Source organism: Ciona robusta, chromosome 13 (genome assembly GCF_009617815.1).
Source record: "Ciona robusta chromosome 13, ASM961781v2".
Taxonomy (NCBI): domain Eukaryota; kingdom Metazoa; phylum Chordata; class Ascidiacea; order Phlebobranchia; family Cionidae; genus Ciona; species Ciona robusta.
In genome coordinates, this window is record NC_143247.1 from 2337231 (window position 1) to 2358363 (window position 21133).

Here is a 21133-nt window from a genome sequence, read left to right on the forward strand (position 1 = left end):
TCATATTTTTAATGTGTGTATTCTCTAAAATGCTCTCTATATATAATTTTACTTTGTTTAACACTTTTAACCAAGTTGTATTTAATATAGGGTGCTTTTAATGACTGTTGTTTCACTGCTAATTCCCTTCTCTTCACTGTTTTTATTAATGTTATTTTCGCTACTGTATTCAAAGTTATAAATACACATTATATTAGACTTGGAGTATATATGTATTGATGTATTCCTAAATAAAAGTACTTCAAAAATAAAATTTAAATTTTATTTTATATCTTTAAAATATTGTTTTTGTTTTATAGGATATTTATGCCAACAAGACATCAATGAGTGTGAAAATGAGCCATGTCAGAATTCTGCAATTTGCATGAATGAGATAAATGATTATAACTGCATATGTGAACTGGGGTGGACTGGTAAAAATTGCTCCGAGGTAAAATGCTGGTCCCTTTAATTAGTGCATGTCCACTATGTCAACATGCACTAATTAAAAGGACCCGTTAAATGTCTATTTAACCTTGTATTTATACACCATAGTGTATATAGTATAATGTTTAACTGTATAATGTAATAGTCAAAATCTGGCTTAAGTCCTGGTCTTCTGACAAGGACCTCACCCATACAGAATATATTGGAAAATAGAATTGTTTTCATGTGTATGTCATATTATAGCGGTGTATTAAATTCAGTGGTTGAGTGCTTGCATTGTAACCAAAAGATACCGGGTTCAATGCTCGATACTGACAGGTGTATGTGTCCTTGGGCAAAACACTTAACAGACATTTCTTCAACCCAGTGGTCACTAATGGGTTGTAGCACCCTGGGTGTAGGGGTAAATAAAATAAGCCAACTCTGTCCTAAATCTCTGGTCCCATAGTGTACCACTGTAGGACCTCACCCATGTAGAATCGAAACTAATTTTTTGATGAAAATTTACCTAAAAAATTTTTTACAGGTTTTTGCACCGTGTGATTCTAGCCCGTGTCACAATGGTACTTGTGACATCATGTCACATGACAATCCCCCTGGTTACGCTTGTACATGCATGAGCGGTTTCAGTGGAAATAATTGTGAAATAAATATTGACGACTGTGCAAATGTAACTTGTTCTTACAACGAGATATGTATGGATAAAGTCAATGAACATCAATGCATCTGTAATCCAGGTAAAATTGTTGTTTTAGATAATTTTGGGTTAAATTTTTTAAAGTACAAGGTGTTGGCCATAGGCACCAAACCTGGGGTGGCAGGGTAGGCAGGCCAACCCTGGAATTTTTACACTGCATTGATCAGTGAACACTACAACCAATAAGTTCGATTTGTTTCATAGGATTGTGTGTCTAACTTTCCCTGCCTCCCCTGTGTTTTATGGTAATAAAATCTATGTTTAAAATACAGAGTGTTGGGTGTAAATTCCACCCCATGTTTAAAGTACAGGGTGTTGGGTGTAAATTCCTCCCCATGTTTAAAATACAAGGTGTTGGGTGTAAATTCCACCCCATGTTTAAAGTACAGGGTGTTGGGTGTAAATTCCACCCCATGTTTAAAGTACAAGGTGTTGGGTGTTAATTTCACCCCATGTTTAAAGTACAGGGTGTTGGGTGTAAATTCCACCCCATGTTTAAAATACATGGCATTAAGTAAAAGTTCCATCCCAAAATTTGCTCCAAATTTTTACTCCTATTGAAACCATAGGATACACAATGGACAACATTGACAACTGTACAATAGAAATCAATGAATGCAGCTCTAATCCATGTGAAAATAATGCATCATGTATTGACTTGATTAATAACTATGAATGCAATTGCACATATGGTAAATAGAATTCTATATTTTTGTTTATTTTTATAATATAGTATGGTGGGGGAAGATGGGACACCTTTAGAACATAATATCCAAGTATCCTCATCAAGTTTTTTAAACAATTAACAACAGTCTATGGGAGTCGTGAGGATATCGTTTTGTATTTCTTTGAATGTTCTTTGTTTACTACCAAATGGGACGTGAAACTAGAATGAAAAGGTGTCCTATCTTCCCCACCCTACTATATTTTTATATGTGTATAATTAGAGTTTTTGGTGTAAAATGTGACCATAGCTTTTGAAACAGGGGTGACATCATATGTTTTAATACTCCAGTTTTAAGTATAAATTAGCTTTATCTTTCCGTTAGGTGTCTATAAAAACAAGCAGAGCCAAAGTATATTGCGTTCACCACATTAATCAATGAGGTTCCCTATGTTTGACAACTAGGAGTGTAACTGTATTTAATTGTAAGAACACGATTAGGAAATATGAGGTATTATGTGCTAACAGTACCCATCTTTACCCCACAGTACTATATTATACTTATTTTTCTAAATGTTTGTTGAAAAAAAACTACTGTTAGTAGATTTTAGTAAGAATTTCACGCCTATTTTACTGTTATAGGGTATGGAGGAAGAAATTGTGAAATGGTTATCAACTTCTGCGAATCTATGCCTTGTTTTAATGGTGGGCACTGTCAAAGTGATGTGGGGTAAGAGTCATTTAAAAAAAAATTATTATATATAAATATATATATGTTGTAAATAATATTCTTGGCAAAACACTATAATAAAGTTAGTTAAGTTTTTGACTATTTGTGTTCAATGGAATAATTTTTGACAGCTATTATTACAATGTATTGGTATTGAACATTTATACATCTCTTTCAACTTTTACACATGGATTTAACTTATAAAAGTAGCTTGTAAGATGAATACCCTTAGCACATATTATACACATAATATCCCATATTTCCAAATCCGGTTTAACAATTAATTCTGTAAATACAACTTTTCCCTATCAAACAAAACAAAAAAATAGAATGGAAACAGTATGATGTCCTATCTTGGAAACAATACCCCAAATCATACACAACTTTTTATATTACAGCTCCTATAGATGTTTCTGTGTACCTGGTTTTGTAGGCTTACACTGTGAGCATACATTTAATGCATGTAATTCAAATCCATGTGTAAATGATGCTATGTGTTCTTCTCAACTGGGGTTGTATCATTGTGAGTGTCAACCTGGCTACCAAGGTGTCAACTGTCACTTGGATATTAATGAATGTGACTCAAACCCTTGCCAGTGAGTTGTTAGGTTTTTTATTTATTATGTGTTTCGCTTTTTTAACACTTTAACCAAATAGGCTTAATGCTGCTACTATTGTGGGTGTATGTGTCATTTGACAAGACACTTAACAACAATTGCTTAAATCTAGTAGTCACTTATGAGCTGTCTAAACTGTAAAAAAACTTTTAAAAAATGCCCACAAAGTTACATACGTGGTAACTCGTAAGCGAACATGAGGTGTATGAAACAGAACACCCGTGTTAAAACCACTGTCGTTTTCCAGCCATGGCAGGATAAATAAGTTACATTCATACAATTAATATATGTTTAAATAAAAACTTGACATAAATAAAAAATAGGCACAAGGTGAATGAAACATAAGAATACATAAGTTACATTTACTTATTTATTCGCCCAGAAACGACGGCAACTGTACGAACTTAGTGGCGAATTTCTCTTGCTCATGTACTACCGGGTGGAGTGGTGAGCAATGTGAAATAAACGTGAACGAATGTGAAAGTAACCCGTGTCAAAACGGAGCGGAATGTATTGACCAGGTGAGGGAAGCAGAGAGTAAGAATGTTTTTGTTTGTTTTTATGCAGGCGAGGTCCTACAGTGTGACATTCTATGGGACCTAATATTTATTTTTGTAACTTTTCCTTTGTTTGTGTGTTTTTACACAGTTACACTCATAGCTGTCAAACGCAGGGAACCTCATTGATTTATAAAGAAATAAAAATCAAATGCAACATACTTTGGATTTGCTTGTTTGTATAGACACCTAACAGCAGGGTATTTCAAGCAGAGCCAAAGTATATTGCATTCACCACATTAATCAATGAGGCTCCCTATGTTTGGCAACTATGAGTGTAACTGTATTTTAACAATGTCATTTATACGATAAAGTTAAAAAAGCTATGCTTTAGATTAAATTTTGCATTATTTTCAACACAGGTTGCGAGTTATACATGCGAATGTTTAGATGGATATACAGGGGCACTCTGTCAAACCAACATCAATGAGTGTGAGGATAAGCCTTGTTTACACAATGGTTCATGCATAGATGGTAAGATTTCTATTGTAAGCTAATTTTTTAGTTTGTATGCCTGTCTGTAGCCTAGAGGTTACGGGTTCAAGGCTTGACGCTGCTACCATTGTGGGTGTATGTGTCCTTAGGACACTTAACGACAATTGCTCCAACCCAGTGGTCACTAATGAGTTGTCTAAACTGTCAGCCATACATTACACAAAAAATTAAAAACTACCCCCAAAATAATCACCTACAAAGTTACATATGTGGTTACTAGTAAGCAGCTCAAGGTGTATGAAACAAAACACCTGTGTTATAACGACTAATAACCTCGCCATGCGAGAATGAACAAGCTACATTCATTCTATTATTTACTTGTTTTGTTTCACAGGCATAGCAAAGTTTACATGCATATGTAATAACACTGGGTACATGGGTCCCATTTGTGAGGATGAAATAAATGAATGTAATGAATTACAACCTTGTTCTAATGGTGGATTATGTACAGACCTTGTAAATGCTTACAACTGTACATGTCTGCCTGGGTATATTGGGACCCATTGCGAGGTATGTAATACAGTAGGGTGGGGGAAGATGGGTCACCTTTTTATTATAATTTTTACATTTGGTAGTAAACAAAGATTCAAAGAATTGTAAAACCGTATCCTCACGACTCCCGTAGACCGTTGTTAATTGTTAAAAACACGATCAGGATATTTGGATATTATGTGCTAAATGTGTCCCATCTTACCCTACATTACTATATGTTTATCTAAACTGTGTATTAGGACAGGGCCAACTATTTAACATACAATACCAGCAAGTTCACTAATAGCAATCAGTTATAAAATAGGTTTAAAAAAACATTATAAACTGCGTTTTGTTACTAAATTAATTCCCAAGTTACTTAAATAAATTATGGTTGTATTTTTTACAGCATACAATAGCGAAACAGGTTAAAACTCTTCATTTGTAAATTGTTGTTGTTGTTGTTTTTTGTTTTTTTTTGAAGTTTGCTTTATTTGTTTTGTTTAATTTTATGCTTGTTTTGCTTTTATTTGTAAATTAATCGTGTTTTATTTTATGTAAACATTCTGTTTATTTTTTGTTAGTGTTTTTGTGTATTTTATTGTATTGTGTAATTATGTTTTTATGGTTTCTAATAAGTACTTATGTTAACAAACAACATATAAGTAGGGTGGGGGGAGATGGGACACCTTTTTAACTTTATTTCTCTGCCCGTTTGGTAGTAAACAAAGAACATTCATAGAATTAAAAAGACATATCTTCACGACTCCCATAAAATGTTGTTAATTGTTTAAAACATGATCAGGATATTTAGATATTATGTGTTAAAAGTGTCCCGTCTTCCCCCACCCTATTATATTATTAACCCAACTGTAAATACTAATTAGATTGTACTTTTATAAGAAACTAACGATGCCATTTAGGCGAAAGGTATATCTTTTATTACACAATTGGTTGGACTTGATTTTTGTCTGTTACGTTTTCGTAGCACCAGATCCTTACTGTATTTCTTTATACAAGAATCGTTCAACTCTATGAGCACCAGGTCAGGGTCAGATTCGCGAAATTTTAATATTATAACTCTACTTTTAGATTGATATTGATGAATGCCTTTCCACACCTTGTGTTAATGGGGGAACATGCCATCAGAGATCGAATACCAATATATATGGCTCAATAATAAAGGGGAACTTTTCTTATGACAATTCTGAGGGTTTTGTTTGCGCATGCTTAGATGGTGAGTGGATTTAAATGAATAAATGTAACTTATTTATTTTTGTGTGGTGGGGTAAGAATAGTTGTTATAACTTGGGTGTTCTGTTTCATACACCTCGTGCCTGCTTACGAGTTACCACATATGTAGCTTTGTGGGTGATTTTTTTTCTGTATGGCTTACAATTTAGACAACCTATTAGTGACCACTGGGTTAAAGCAATTGTCGTTAAGTGTCTTGCCCAAGAACACATACGCCCACAGTAGAAGCAGCGACAAACCTTGAACCTGTATCCGCTGGGTACTCAAAACACCGTGTATAAACAACAAACAGTGTACCAGTCCAAAATCAATGAAAACAAGTATTAGTCTTAAACATAAATAAAAAAATATTCATTTAAAAAAAAATATTCCAAAACTGTTTATGTTATAGGTTATAAAGGCGTGAACTGTGAAACAGAAATTGACGAATGTTTAACTATACAACCATGCTCAAATAATTCAACATGTGTGGATCATATAGCTGACTATATTTGTCACTGTGGTGCTGGTTTTGGGGGTCGTAATTGTTCAGTGCCGCTCCGTGGGTGTGACAATAGTCACGAATGTAGCAACGGCGCTAAATGTGTGGCGTTTCTTGAAAACGAAAATTTAGGTATGTATTTTTTGTGTTATAATATTACATATTTTAGGTTTTATTAAAATCTGGGGTGAAATTGTTGAAAGACAGTTACACTCATAGTCATCAAACATAGGAAACCCCATTGATTAATGTGGTGAATGCAATATACTTTGGCTCTGCTTGTTTGTATAGACACATAACAACAGGGTAAAACTGTGTTAACAACTTTCATTTTGCTGTTAATTTCCTTCTACTTTAAATAACATGATCTTCGCTATCGTTTCAAAAATATAAACAAAAACATATAGTACTAGTAGGTTGGGGGAAGATGGGAAACCTTTTACTCTTTTCTTGTCCCATTTCTTAGAAAAGGTATCCCATCTTCCCCCAGGCCATGTTATGTTATAATCCTTATATTCTAGATCTGCACAATTACACTTGTGAGTGCACCCCTGGTTTTTCTGGCTCATTCTGTCGGCAATCTACTACGTTATCCATGAATGGTGTCTCCATGTTGGTGTTTAACGTCAACCAAAACACAAGAAATATTTCGTTCACATTTCGGACTACCATACCCGATGCTATACTAACTACTGTGGAAACAATGACCAATGATATTTTTAAAGTAATAAATAGTAGAGTGGGGGAAGTTGGGACAACTTTTCCTTGACTTTTTCGTCCCATTTAGTAGTAAGCAAAAAACATTTAAAGAATTATAAAACCGTATCATCACGACTGCCATAGACCGTTGTTAATTTTTTAAAACATGATTAGGATTTTTGGATATTATGTGCTAAAGTTGTCCCGTCTTCCTCCACTGTTTTATATTTATACTATTTGCTTATTAGTAATATTAGTTATTATATGCTACTTATTAGTAATAGTAGTAGTTCTATTCTATATGGGTGAGGTTCTTCAGGGAGGCATGCCATGTGGGACCTGAGATTTAGGCCAGAGTTGGCTCATTACCCCAACATTGTGTATACACATTCTTTTCTATATGGGTGAGGTCCTACAGTGAGGCATGTCATGGGACCTGAGGTTTAGGCCAGAGTTGGCTCATTACCCCAACATTGTGTATGCACATTCTTTTCTATATGGGTGAGGTCCTACAGTGAGGCATGTCATGGGACCTGAGGTTTAGGCCAGAGTTGGCTCATTACCCCAACATTGTGTATGCACATTCTATTCTATATGGGTGAGGTCCTACAGTGAGGCATGCCATGTGGGACCTGAGATTTAGGCCAGAGTTGGCCCATTACCCCAACATTGTATATGCACATTCTATTCTATATGGGTGAGGTCCTACAGTGAGGCATGTCATTGGACCTGAGGTTTAGGCCAGAGTTGGCTCATTACCCCAACATTGTATATGCACATTCTATTCTATATGGGTGAGGTCCTACAGTGAGGCATGTCATGGGACCTGAGATTTAGGCTAGAGTTGACCCATTACCCCAACATTGTATTTGCACATTCTATTCTATATGGGTGAAGTCCTACAGTTACATTAAAAAAACACAGTTTTATTTGAACTAGTTTTTACCCATAGTGTGTTTTAATGACTCTCGTTTGCTACTAATTCCTTTCTCTCTGACTCTGTTGTTTTAAGTTACCCTATCTTTGCTACTATATTTTAAATAAACAAATATTAAAAAATGTTTAAATTTAGGTATATCTCTCTGGTGGTGCAATGCATTTACATATCAACAATCAAACCATATATTCAATACAACCTGTACTAAACAACGGGTATTGGAACGAGGTTTTCATTTTGTTCACTGACAGTCTTGTAATGGTTAGTCTCAACCAATCAGAATGCACTGCTGTGTCATGTGACCTGCTTTTTAACCAATCAGCGACTTTTAAAGGTATTTGAAAATTGATCATTTTGGTGGCAATTAAAATATATATATATATATACATAAAATATTTTTCTATTTTTTTTTGGATTTATAGCATATAATATCCAAATATTCTGATCGTGTTTTAAACAATTAACAACGGCCAATGGGAGTCGTGAGGATACGGTTTTATAATTCCTTGAATGTTCTTTCTTTACTACCAAATGGGACCAGAAAATATAATGAATTTTCCAATCTACTATATATAGTAGAGTAGTAGGGTGGGGAGACTGGGACACCTTTTTATTCTATTTTTTTTTATCCCATTCGGTAGTAAATAAGGAAAATTCAAAGAATTATAAAACCATCTTTTCATGACTCCCATAGACCATTGTTAATTGTTTAAAACACGATCAGAATATTTGGATATTATGTGCTAAAGGTGTGTCTTTTCCCACCATACTATTTATTAATATTTCTTTTCCAGACGTAAGAAGCATAACGTTTGGTTCTGACATTACCCTACCCCCATATTACGGTTGTATGCGGGATATTAAACACAACAACAAAATACTCGATGCTCAAAGCAGGGTTGTAGCTTCTAACTTGGAAGGGGGGTGTAACCGTCAAGAGGTGTGTCAACCTGACAGTTGTCACGACCACGGAATTTGTGTGGATTTATGGAGCAAATTTCGGTAAATTAAAAAATTATATAATATAATATATTTTTTTTGGTATTTTAAAATTCTATATTAATATAATATATATGTACTGTATTTTTTCCATTAATTTAAAACGTTATTTTTTCGATATTTTTGAAATTATTGACTGTAGTGTAGATTGACCTAACCAAATGAAATTGTAACCCAGTAGCTGAAAAAACATTGTTTTAACACATATTATATGTATTAAAGTTTCGATTTCACCTTTTATGTTGTGGTCACCAATAGGTTGTCCTAATTGTCAGTCATACAGAAAAAAATCACCAACAAAGTTACATAGGTGGTAACTTGCAAGCGAGCACAAGGTGTATGAAACAGAACATCCGTGTTATAACGACTGTCGCTTTTCCTGCTACGCGAGGATAAATAAGTTACATTCATTTATAATACTATACATTATAGCATTGCCTATTACCCTACAGGTCTGCATCTTATGTACTTAATATACCATGGTTGTTCATTACAGATGTGAATGCTTAAGGCCTTACATTGGAAATACATGTGACTTAGAAATAAGACCTGCTACATTTGGATATCTCAATAAAAAAAGTTTTGCACTTTTTAAGGTAAATTTAATTTGAATTTTGTTAACTATAGTAGGTTGGGGTAAGATGGTCCATGTTTTTATTCTCTTTTCTCGTCCTATTTGGTAGTAAACAAAGAATTTTTACAGAATTATATAACCGTATCCTCACAACCCTAAAAGAGCGTTGGTAATTGTTACAAACACAATTAGGTGTAATGTGTCTACACAAACAAGCAGAGCCAAAGTAGATTGCATTCACCACATTAATCAATGAGGTTCCCTATATTTTAGAACCAAAATTTTAACTGCATTTTAACAATGTCACCCCAGATTTTCCTAGATCGTAGATCTTACCAAAAAATTAACTAAAATGTGGCACATATTTTTATAACTAAATTTAATTTTTATTTTCTATACAGCTATTAGAGCCTCCAAAACAAGTTTTTAATATTTCTATGTTTATTAAAACTTTGCAACCAGATGGCAATATTGTGTTAACGTCAAATTTAACTGACTCAACCAGTGTGGTTATAAGTTTACTTAACGGAAAATTACAAGTAAGTTACTTTTTATGAAGTATTTTTTAATAAATTGTGAAAAAGTGTCGGTCAAATACAACTTAACTTATATAAACACCCGTGAAAAGTGGTGCAACCAATTCAAGGTTATTGTTTTGTTGACACTTTGTAAAACTAGCTGTCAAAAATACTAAAGTGTCGGTCAAATACAACTTAATTTATATAAACACATGCAAAAATACCTATACTTTTATTTCTATACCAGGTTACAATAGCAGAAGAAACACACAGTACAAATACATTACTTACGGATGGTATATACCATTTTATAATGGTGGAAATTGTAAATGACAAATTGAATATACTCATCGACCAAAATCGGTAAGTTTTTCATGATATCTATGGCTAAATTGTCAAGCGCTGTGGCTCAATGGTTAGGCAAGTGCATTGTAACCGAAGGATACCGGGTTCAATGCCCGATACTGGTAGGTGTATCGTGTATGTGTCCTTGGGCAAAACATTTAACAGACATTGCTTCAACCCAGTGGTCACTAATGGGCTGTAGCACCTTGAATGTCGGGATAATGGGTCAACCCTGGCCTAAATCTTAGGTCCCATGGCGTGCCACACTGTAGGACCTCACCTGTATATAATAGAATGTGCGTATACAATGTTTTTTTACCGTATAAATTTTTAACTATAATTTTCAGATTGACTGAAGTAGCTTTATCTTCAAATATAAATGTTACAACATCAAGTCTCTATATTGCTGGTTTACCCACTAATACAGGTATGTATCTATTTTTCATGTGTTTGTGGATGTTTTTCTTTGTGTGTGTATAAGTATTTTTATATTATGTACTTTAGTAATTATATTTATATGTTTGTGTGTGTTTGTAAGTATTTTTCTGTTTGTCTGTGTTTGTATGTGTGTTTGTACGTGTTTATATGTTTGTGTGTATGCTTGTTTTTAGATCTATATCCTTGTACGCTTGTTTTGTTATTTTTCTTATGTGAGTAGTTTTATTAATACACCTAATACCCACATCGAGCTGCTTCAGTTTTTATATAATATTTCTATTCTAGGATCTCGTAAACGTAGAGAGACATCTAGTGTTGGTTTTAAAGGAGCGATACAAGACGTTCAATTTAACGGAGTCCGATTATTATTTCATCATAATGACACTGGAAGTATGTATATTATGATAAAGTAGGGAATTTTTGTAACTTATTTATCCTTGCATGGCGGGGCAACGACAGTCATTATAACAGGGGGTGTTTTGTTTTATACATCTCGTGTCCGCTTACTAGTTACTACATATGTGACTTGTTAACTTGTTTATCCTTGCATGGTGGGGTAATTATAGTTGTTATAACACAGGTTTTCTGTTTCATACACTTTGTGCCCGCTTACAAGTTACCACACGTGTAACTATGTAAGTGATTTTTTATTCCTTGACTGATAATTTAAGATGGGACACCTTTTCGTTCTATTTTCTCGTAACATTTGGTAGTAAACAAAGAACATTCAAAGAATTATTAAACCGAATCATTACGACTCCCACAGACCGTTGTTATTTGTTTAAAACTCGATCAGGATATTTGGGTATTATGTGCTAAAGGTGTCCCATCTTCCCCTACCCTACTATATACAAATATTTTCACCCAAAAACTTGCTTATTATTAAGTATTGAATTATGACATCATAATACATTTCAGACATCACAATTTCAAACGAGCCAATCCGGTTTCTTCCCTCCCAAATTTCCAACGTTCTGATTGGACAAGTATCTGACCCAGTTTGTGGCTCGGCCAATCACAGCTCATATAGCAACCCATGTCATAATGGGGGTGATTGTGATGTTATTTTCAACGATTATATTTGTAATTGTACTGACACTTGGAAGGGAAGAAATTGTGATGTCCCGGTTTTTTGCAAGTAAGTTTTTAAATTTAGTAAATTTTTTTATAAAATTGTATTTATTTGACTGTTTTTATAGGCGTCATGTTTTTTGTGTGTTTTTTTTTTTTTACGAAATCTGGAGTGATATTGTTGTTAAAATACAGTTACTTTACACTCATAGCTGTCAAACATAGGGAACCTCATTGATTAATGTGGTGAATGCAATATACTTTGGCTCTGCTTGTTTGTATAGACATCCAACAGCAGGGTAAAATCTGTTTTTATAAAAGTTTTACACAGATTTTACCCTGCTGTTTGGTGCATATACAAAAGCAGAGCCAAAGTATATTGCATTCACCACATTAATCAATGAGGTTCCCTATGTTTGACAACTATGAGTGTAACTGTATTATAACAATGTCCCACCAAATTTTACCCTGCTGTTAGGTGTCTATACAAACAAGCAGAGCCAAAGTATATTGCATTCACCACATTAATCAATGAGGTTCCCTATGTTTGACGACTATGAGTGTAACTGTATTATAACAATGTCCCACCAAATTTTACCCTGCTGTTGGATGTCTATACAAACAAGCAGAGCCAAAGTATATTGCATTCACCACATTAATCAATGAGGTTCCCTATGTTTGACGACTATGAGTGTAACTGTATTATAACAATGTCCCACCAAATTTTACCCTGCTGTTAGGTGTCTATATATTCCATAATTTTTATACATTATTTTTCTATACAGACAAGTAACATGTCCTGGTCAACTACAATGCATTGACTTGAAACATGGGGGTTTTGAATGCATTGGCGCTGCTACATTTGATCATACTACTATAGCTATGTACACTACAGATCCAAATACTGTAGTAACTGATACACTGTCGTTTAATATAAGAACTAGGTATGTATATGCATTGGGATTTAGGTGTGTTAATGGTAATGGGTTCAAGGCTCAATGCTGCCACCATTGTGGGTGTATGTGTGTTTGGGTATTTACCGAAAATTGCTCCAGCCCAGTGGTTACTAATGGGTTGTCTAAATTATCAGCCTTATACTACAAAAAAATTAAAAAATAACTTAAAAAGTTACATACATAGTAACTCATAAGTGAGCCCGAGGTGTATGAAGCAGAACACCTGTGTTATAACAACTGTCATTACCCTGCCATGCAAGGATAAATAAATTACATTGATTAATAAATATTTTTTACAGATCAGTAAATGCTTCAATAATTCAGTTTCGGTCAAAATCTGGAACAATCCAGTTAAATCTGGATATAACCGGTCATATCCAGTTTTTATTCTACAGTTTATCAACTAATGGTTCTGTGGCAAGTGCCGTGTCAATTTCAGATGCCAATTGGCACAATGTGACAGTTATAACTCCTAGAAACAGGTAAATTAATTTTGTTAGATTTAGAAAATACATATATATATATAAAATATATATATAATTTTTTGTTTATTGTAAAATAAGATAAAATGAACACGTAAAATTTGTTAAATTATGAAACTTATTTTAAAAATGTCAAAAATGTATTTATAATTTTGTTCTATAAAAAAAATACAAAATAATAATTGTGTAAAATAAGGAATATTTTTTTTTTAATTGTGTTTTTTCAGTTCTCTTTTCCTATTGGTGGATGGCAATCATTATTACACCAACGTGTCTCTACCTGAAGCTCTGATTGGCCAGATTTCCAATTCAACTGACAACTTGGCTGTGATTGGTGCAATTGATCAAGGGTTATTTAAGGGTAAACTAACATTTTTTTTGTAAAATTTGTAACTTTTAAAATAAAGTTTGTAAATTTAATTTTATCTAAAATTTAATTTTATGTAAATTTAATTTTTTATAAATTTAATTTTATTTGGATTTAATTTTTTATAAATTTAATTTTATTTGGATAAAATGTTAGATATTATTGAATCGGGCACCATGGCACAGAAAAAAGCATAATTATTTTTAAAGTTACATATGTGGTAACTCGTAAGCTGGCACGAGGTGTATGAAACATAACACCCGTGTTATAACGATTGTCGTTACTCAGCCAAGCAAGGATAAACAAGTTACATTCATCCATTTAAATGTTTTTTACCAAAAACTTTCAAAATAATTATAAAAAATCGTAATTTTTTTATTACATCGCAATAGGCTGTCTTTCTGATGTCAGAATTGGGGGCGTGGCGCTTCCATTTTACGACCAATCACAGCTCACGAATCATTCAAGTGCGACTGGCTCCACCCACACAATTATGACATCAAGTCTGGATATTTCATCACTAGGTTGCCATGGCGACAATATGTGTGGTTTGAATCCTTGTGAAAATAACGGGACGTGTCTGGATTTGTTCAATAAGTTTGAATGTCGTTGTAAATTAGGTAAGTTTTGTTGGGTAATGGGTTACTTTTGGGGTAAATTTTTGGTTGTCTCGTTATCACACGGGTGTTCTGTTTCGTACACCTCGTGCCCCATATGAGTTACCATGTACGTAACTTTGTGGGTATGTTATTTTGGGTTCCCTTGTTTAATGTGTTTTAGACACTACGTTAGTAGCCACTGGGTTGGAGCAATTTCTGTTACATGTCTTGCCCAAGGTCACATACGCCCACAATGGTAGCAGCGTAGAGTCTGGAACCTAAAACCACATTTTTGTGTTGATTTTGTTGAAATGTGTTAATTTTTTTAATGTGTTGATTTCATTATTTTCAGGATTTGTTGATGAAGTTTGTTCAACAAATGTTGACAACTGTGTTGACGTTGAATGTAACAACGGGTCTTGCGTTGATTTAGTTGATGACTTTGTTTGCAACTGTACAGATGGATACCAAGGATATAGGTTGGTTTTGTAGCTATTTTTAATGGACATTATATTTATATATATAACTATATATATGTATAACTTATACATTAGAAGTATATATAATTAAAACAAAGGAAAACTCAAAATTAGTTCAGGTTTTTTATTCAATTTCTGTAATTTTCTCATCAACTTAATTTATGTAATATTTTATATATTTTTTCTTTAATTTCCATGTAATATTATCTTTATAGGCACCAAAAGGTAAAAATTTAACAGGAAAATTTAACACCCCAGTTTTAAATATAAAATGGCTTTTACCCTGCTGTTAGGTGTCTATACAAACAAGCAGAGCCAAAGTATATTGCATTCACTACATTAATCAATGAGGTTCCACTGGTTCCCTAACAATAATATGTGTAACTGTATTTAAATAATATCACCAAAATTTCAAATATGACGCCTATGTACTAAACCAATTTTTTAAATTTATTTTATGTTAAATTTTTTTTCCCCTTAGATGTGAAAGAGATATAGACGAATGCATAAACAATCCATGTTTAAATAACGGGACTTGCCGTAACCTGATTGGCTCATTTGAGTGTCAATGTATGGGTCAGACCATGGGGGCTTTATGTGAAATAAACGTCTCACAATCGTGTAACAATGGAAGCGACGAACCGTGTCAGAATGGGGGGGTGTGTGTAAATGTTACTACTTCTACAGAGGTAGGTGTTATAGAAACTTAATCCCTAAAGCATAAACAGTTTAGTAATAGTATATGTTGTAAAGTGTTATAGTATTTGAAAATTAGGACAGTTGTTCATGGTGTATTACAGTTGGTTAGCGCGCCTGTCTGTAACCTAGAGGTAATGGGTTCAAGGCTTGTCGCTGCTACCATTGTGGGCGTATGTGTCCTTGGGCAAGACACTTAAGGGCAATTGCTACAACCTAGCTGTACAGAAAGAGAAAAAACATATCCACAATGTTACATATGTGTTAACTTCTGCCACACAAGAATAAAAAAAGTTACATATATTGTAACTCATAAGCGGGCATGAGGTGTATGAAACATAACACCCATGTTATAACGACTGCTGTTACCCCACCATACAAGATTAAATAGGTTACATTCATTCATTCATAATAATAATCACGAATTAAAATAGCATTATGCCTAAATAAATACAATAATACATTCATTCATTACTATACAATATTATTCAGATCACACATACCTGTGTCTGCCCACCCCTTTATACTGGGAAGAACTGCCAGAATGTGGTGAACCATTGTGAAAATATAACCTGTCTTAATAATGGATCTTGTTTATCAAATTTGGTAAGTCGGATTTTTGGACTTTTGTAAAAAAAATAATGCTGCTACCATTGTGAGCGTATGTGTCCTTGAGCAAGATACTTAACGACAATTGCTCCAACCCAGTGGTCACTGAATTATCAGCCATACAGAAAAAAACAAGCACCCACAAAGTTACATATGTGGTAACTCAAAAGCGAGCATGAGGTGTATGAAACAGAACACCCGTGTTATAACGACTGTCATTACCCTGCCAAGCGAGAATAAATAAGTTACATTCATACATTTTTTCAATTTTCTGATTTTAATATTTTTTCTCGTAATTTTACCTTCTTAAGTTTTTATATTATTTCTATTTAGACTTCATACACCTGTTCATGCATGAATGGTTTTTACGGCGAATTTTGCCAGAATTATCTTGGCGCTTGCTCGACCGTGACATGCATGAATAATGCTACTTGTGACATCACAGAAGATGGTTTTCAATGTAATTGTAAAAAAGGTGATTTTATTTTTGAACAAATTATTTATTATATTTTTTTAAGCTTTATAAAATTCTTTATACTTAATTATATATCTTTTATTTATTCTATTTTTTATTTTAATTTCTTTTATATTTTTGTTTTTTTGTAAAATACTGTTCTGTTTTTAATTTATAATTTTAAAATAATGTTTAAATTTTCATTTTTTTGTTTATTAAATGTTTATTTTTAGTAAGTATTTTTAAATTTAATATAAGATCATTTAAATTTTTTAATTAGTTTAATCTAATATTCTTTTTTAGTTTATTTTTTGTATTTTAATAATTTTTTTAACGTGTATTATCAGTGTACTTTTTTGTTTAAAACTGTTTTTTTTTAGTTTGTTTTTTTATATTTTTTAATATTTTCTCAGGTTATGTAGGGAGATTATGTGAAGTGAATGACCTTTGTCATAACAATAATAATGTTTATTGCTCCAATAATGGAAACTGCTCATCCAAGCTTTCACAGGATCACGATATCACGTTTTCATGTGATTGCTTACCAACTCACGCAGGTAAATTTCCTGTAAATTTTTTTCACAGTTTTGTGATTTTTACAAGAAAATTGAAATTCAAAAGAATATTTTAAGATTTTTTTGTGATTTTTTTAGATTTTTTTAAACTTGTTTAACCATTTGAGAGCTGCTACCATTGTAGGTATATGTTCTTAAGCACTTAACAGCAATTGCTCCAACCCAGTGTTCCTTTATGTGGTCTAAAGTGTCAGTCATATATTCAAAATGACTAAAAAAATTACACCCACAAAGTTACATATGTGGTAACTTGTAAGCGGGCACAAGGTGTAGGAGACAGAACACCCATGTTATTATGGCCGTCATTGCCTTGCCATGCAGAAAAAAAACAAGTTACATTCATTCACAAAGTTACATACGTAGTAACTCGTAAGCAGACTCGACGTGTATGAAACAGAACGCCTGTGTTATAATAACTATCATTACCGGCAACACAAGAAAAGACATTTATTTATTCAATATATATATAAATATAACTTTAACTCTACATAGGTGATCGGTGCAACCATAATAACCCATGTTACAACCACACATGCCACAATGGTGGCTCGTGCTCTCTCGTGTGGGCAAACCCCACTCCAACAACTGGCCACCAGGAGGCAGTAGCCCCAACAGCAACATGTGTATGCAGTTCTGGGTACACTGGGAATTTATGCGAAAATGTAAGTCAAAAAAAATATTTTTTTTAATATAATTTTTAACGTAATTTAATTTTACTATCAATAATTTATTTTTACTAATTTAGTGTAATTGTTTTTACCAAAAATTATTTTTATCATTTATTAAAAATTGTTTTACATCTATTCATCTTAGCATGTCACTTTAAAACATAGGCGCCAAACTTTTTAAAACACAGGGGAGGCAGGGATAGTTAGACACACATTCCTATAAAACAAATCTAACTTATTGGTTGTAATGTTTACTGATTAATTCAGTGTACAAAATCCAGGGTTGGCCCGCCTACCCTGCCACCCCAGGTTTGGCGCCTATGACTTTCAACATTACAGCACTTAGATTTGCACTTGGTGTAAAAAGTAACCAAAATCTCACTTAGAGCTACATTTTTTGTGATTTAAAAAAAAAGAGTGTTTCTTTTACCCGCCATCACCCACAAAGTTACATACGTGGTAACTCGTAAGCGGGCACGAGGTGCATGAGACAAAACACCCGTGTTATAACAACATTAATTCCCCGCCACACAAGAATAAAGCAAGTTACATTCACTTTTCACATACGCAGCTTTCAGCATTCACACACATTAAAATTACCTAAATTATATCCACTAATTCAGAACGCACCTCAGACCCAGAGTTTATGGGTCATATTGGGTCCTATTATTGGCGCCGCCGGGCTTGTCTTTTTTCTCGGCCTCCTAATAGCGCTTTTGTGCTATGCACGCGGCGCACGTGCGAGCCGTGGTGTCTACAGTCCACAAGCCACGGAGAGTGCCGCTGCCACGACACATGCCACGCCATTGCCATTAAAAGTGCCGCCTGAGAGGCTTATATAGGGTATATACATGCATGTCATGTAGGCATGTTATAGGTGTCGTATTTTCGCATGTCAGTCGTTTCATGTAATGTCTGAAATTCTATAACTTGTGAGCATGAGGTGTATGAATACACCATGTGTATTTGGTGTATAAGAAGACAGCCATGTTATAACTCGGCAGTGAGCATGAGGTGTATGAATACACCGTGTGTGTCCGGTGTATAAGAAGACACCCATGATATAACTCGACAGTGAGCATGAGGTGTATGAATACACCATGTGTGTCTGGTGTATAAGAAGACACCCATGTTATAACTCGGCAGTGCGTATAAAGGTCTATTTTTACGATATCTAAAAATATAAAGATAGAATGGTAACAGTTATAAATGCCCAGCCGTTTTTTGGACCTTATAGATGCAGAATTTAAACAGACGTTGTATAGTGCTGTATAGTATTATATAGTAGAGTAGGGTGGGGGGAGATGGGACACCTTTAGCACATAATATCAAAATATTTTGATAGTGTTTTAAACAATTAACAATGTTCTATGGGAGTTGTGAGGATACGTTTTTTTAATTCTTCGAATGTTCTCTGTTTACTACCAAACGTGATGAGAAAATCGAATATAAAGGTGTCTCATCTTTCCCCACCCTACTATATATTGCATGTATATTCATTCATTTCAACTAACCGGTAAGTCCTGGGTTCAAATCTTACCCCAGTTAGTTAAAATTTGTATCATAAATTTTATGATTCATACTTTAGCTTGACAGTGAGCATGGGGGGTCTTAGTAAAACTGATGATTCATGTTTTGCATGCTGTTTTGCTGACATCATTATGACTTAACAAAAATTAACCGACATCACTTATATCAAAATTTTTCATTGTCATGACTCAACAAAAATTGCTGCCAAAATAATGATTGCCAAAAAAGATTCCAAATTTATCATGACTTCACAAAAAAATTGCTGACATCATGATATGCATGCACCCCCTAACATAGAAATAAAATAACCTTCTTACAGGCCACAAGTGAAGCGTATCGCAGCGTCATAATTCTTGCTTCTTGCGTCGGAGGAGCCACCGTCCTCTTGCTCCTACTTGTGGCGATAATGTCGCTGGTTTCAATCGTTTTAGAGCGACGAGCCACGTCGGGAACTTATTCTCCAAGTAAAAGGGAACAGAACTCAGCGACCCCACAACAGCCCGGAATTGAGATGCTTACTGATATAAAACCGCCGCCAAAATGCGAAAGGCTTATTTGATGTTTTAAGCGTTTTCTATATGGGTGAGGTCCTGCAGCGTGGCACGCCATGGAATTTGTGTTTTTTTTTTATTTTAAGCCTTTTACCAATACAGAAAAAAAGAATGTAAAAATTATGTTTTTTAACGGAAAAATGCACATTTTTCAAAGACTTATTTAGATGATACACTTTTTATATAACTCTTTTCTATATGGGTGAGGTCCTACAGTGACACGCCATGGGACCTTAGTTTTGGAATTGACCCATTGCCCCAATTTTTACTCCTTTTACCAATTACCAACATGAAAATTTTAAAACATCTGATTTTTTTGAAAAATTTGCACATTTTTCAAACCGTACTAAAGCACATTATCCCAATACTTTTATTTTGTAAATATTCTTATTAAAATTGTCACTTTTTACTCATTTCCGAAAGATTTATCAGTTTTACTATCGAAAAAAGCACACCGAATAAAATTTATCATTTTTTTTCGCTGTTCCTTTTTTTAGTTTTTTTTAGATTTCATTTTATTGTGATGTCATAATATATGGTGCTCGCCTGATAGTGTTATAATATTTTTATTTTCGTGCCAATTTCTCTTCATTGTGCTGCTGCATCTATTTCTTTGTTTCTTTTTTATCATGTTTCACGAAAAATCATATCTCATAAGCATCATAAAAATTTTTGTCCCGAAAAATTTTTCAAAATATTTTTGTCACGAAAAATTATTTTTTTTTGCTTTTATCAAATTATTGCTACTAAATCTTCGTTTTAATAAAAAAATACTTGAAAAATATTTATTTCTGTTGTTTGTACAATTTATCAAATCCACAAACCATAAAAGGTTAAGAAACACCGGTGTATATATGTGTTATTATATACACCTGTTTTATAACCTGACAGTGAGCATGAGGTGAATGAATACACCATGTGTGTCTGGTGTATAAGAAGTCACCAATGTTATAACTTGACAGTGAGCATGAGGTGTATGAATACACCATGTGTGTCTGGTGTATAAGAAGACACCCATGTTATAACTCAACAGTGAGCATGAGGTGTATGAATACACCATGTGTGTCTGGTGTATAAAAAGTCACCCATGTTATAACTTAACAGTGAGCATGAGGTGTATGAATACACCATGTGTGTCTGGTGTATAGGAAGACGCTCATGTTATAACTCAACAGTGAGTATGAGGTGAATGAA

At 33.7% G+C, this 21133-nt stretch overlaps 1 protein-coding gene across 5 annotated transcripts in view; it reads left to right on the forward strand.

The window, feature by feature from the left end:
• LOC149725759 (protein crumbs-like) overlaps nucleotides 1–20723 on the forward strand; it is a 30104-nt gene extending 9381 nt beyond the window's left edge. For 2 of the 5 annotated variants that reach the window (XM_089890986.1, XM_089890990.1), the window contains 31 exons: nucleotides 300–430; nucleotides 953–1163; nucleotides 1693–1815; nucleotides 2430–2517; nucleotides 2916–3113; nucleotides 3517–3655; nucleotides 4054–4165; nucleotides 4521–4696; nucleotides 5067–5084; nucleotides 5750–5894; nucleotides 6303–6524; nucleotides 6914–7116; nucleotides 8164–8362; nucleotides 8823–9030; nucleotides 9524–9623; nucleotides 10003–10140; nucleotides 10367–10482; nucleotides 10812–10891; nucleotides 11188–11292; nucleotides 11821–12040; nucleotides 12759–12917; nucleotides 13229–13411; nucleotides 13639–13772; nucleotides 14171–14398; nucleotides 14730–14856; nucleotides 15338–15545; nucleotides 16045–16158; nucleotides 16495–16636; nucleotides 17029–17172; nucleotides 17683–17852; nucleotides 19708–20723. In XM_089890986.1, coding sequence (XP_089747112.1) covers nucleotides 300–430; nucleotides 953–1163; nucleotides 1693–1815; nucleotides 2430–2517; nucleotides 2916–3113; nucleotides 3517–3655; nucleotides 4054–4165; nucleotides 4521–4696; nucleotides 5067–5084; nucleotides 5750–5894; nucleotides 6303–6524; nucleotides 6914–7116; nucleotides 8164–8362; nucleotides 8823–9030; nucleotides 9524–9623; nucleotides 10003–10140; nucleotides 10367–10482; nucleotides 10812–10891; nucleotides 11188–11292; nucleotides 11821–12040; nucleotides 12759–12917; nucleotides 13229–13411; nucleotides 13639–13772; nucleotides 14171–14398; nucleotides 14730–14856; nucleotides 15338–15545; nucleotides 16045–16158; nucleotides 16495–16636; nucleotides 17029–17172; nucleotides 17683–17852; nucleotides 19708–19947 — 4781 coding nt within the window. In that variant the 3' untranslated portion in view covers nucleotides 19948–20723. Of the gene's footprint in view, nucleotides 1–299; nucleotides 431–952; nucleotides 1164–1692; nucleotides 1816–2429; nucleotides 2518–2915; nucleotides 3114–3516; nucleotides 3656–4053; nucleotides 4166–4520; nucleotides 4697–5066; nucleotides 5085–5749; nucleotides 5895–6302; nucleotides 6525–6913; nucleotides 7117–8163; nucleotides 8363–8822; nucleotides 9031–9523; nucleotides 9624–10002; nucleotides 10141–10366; nucleotides 10483–10811; nucleotides 10892–11187; nucleotides 11293–11820; nucleotides 12041–12758; nucleotides 12918–13228; nucleotides 13412–13638; nucleotides 13773–14170; nucleotides 14399–14729; nucleotides 14857–15337; nucleotides 15546–16044; nucleotides 16159–16494; nucleotides 16637–17028; nucleotides 17173–17682; nucleotides 17853–18481; nucleotides 18702–19707 lie in introns of all 5 variants that reach the window. The other 3 variants (XM_089890988.1, XM_089890989.1, XM_089890987.1) reach the window with 3 other exon arrangements.
• The last annotated feature ends 410 nt before the right edge of the window (nucleotides 20724–21133 follow it).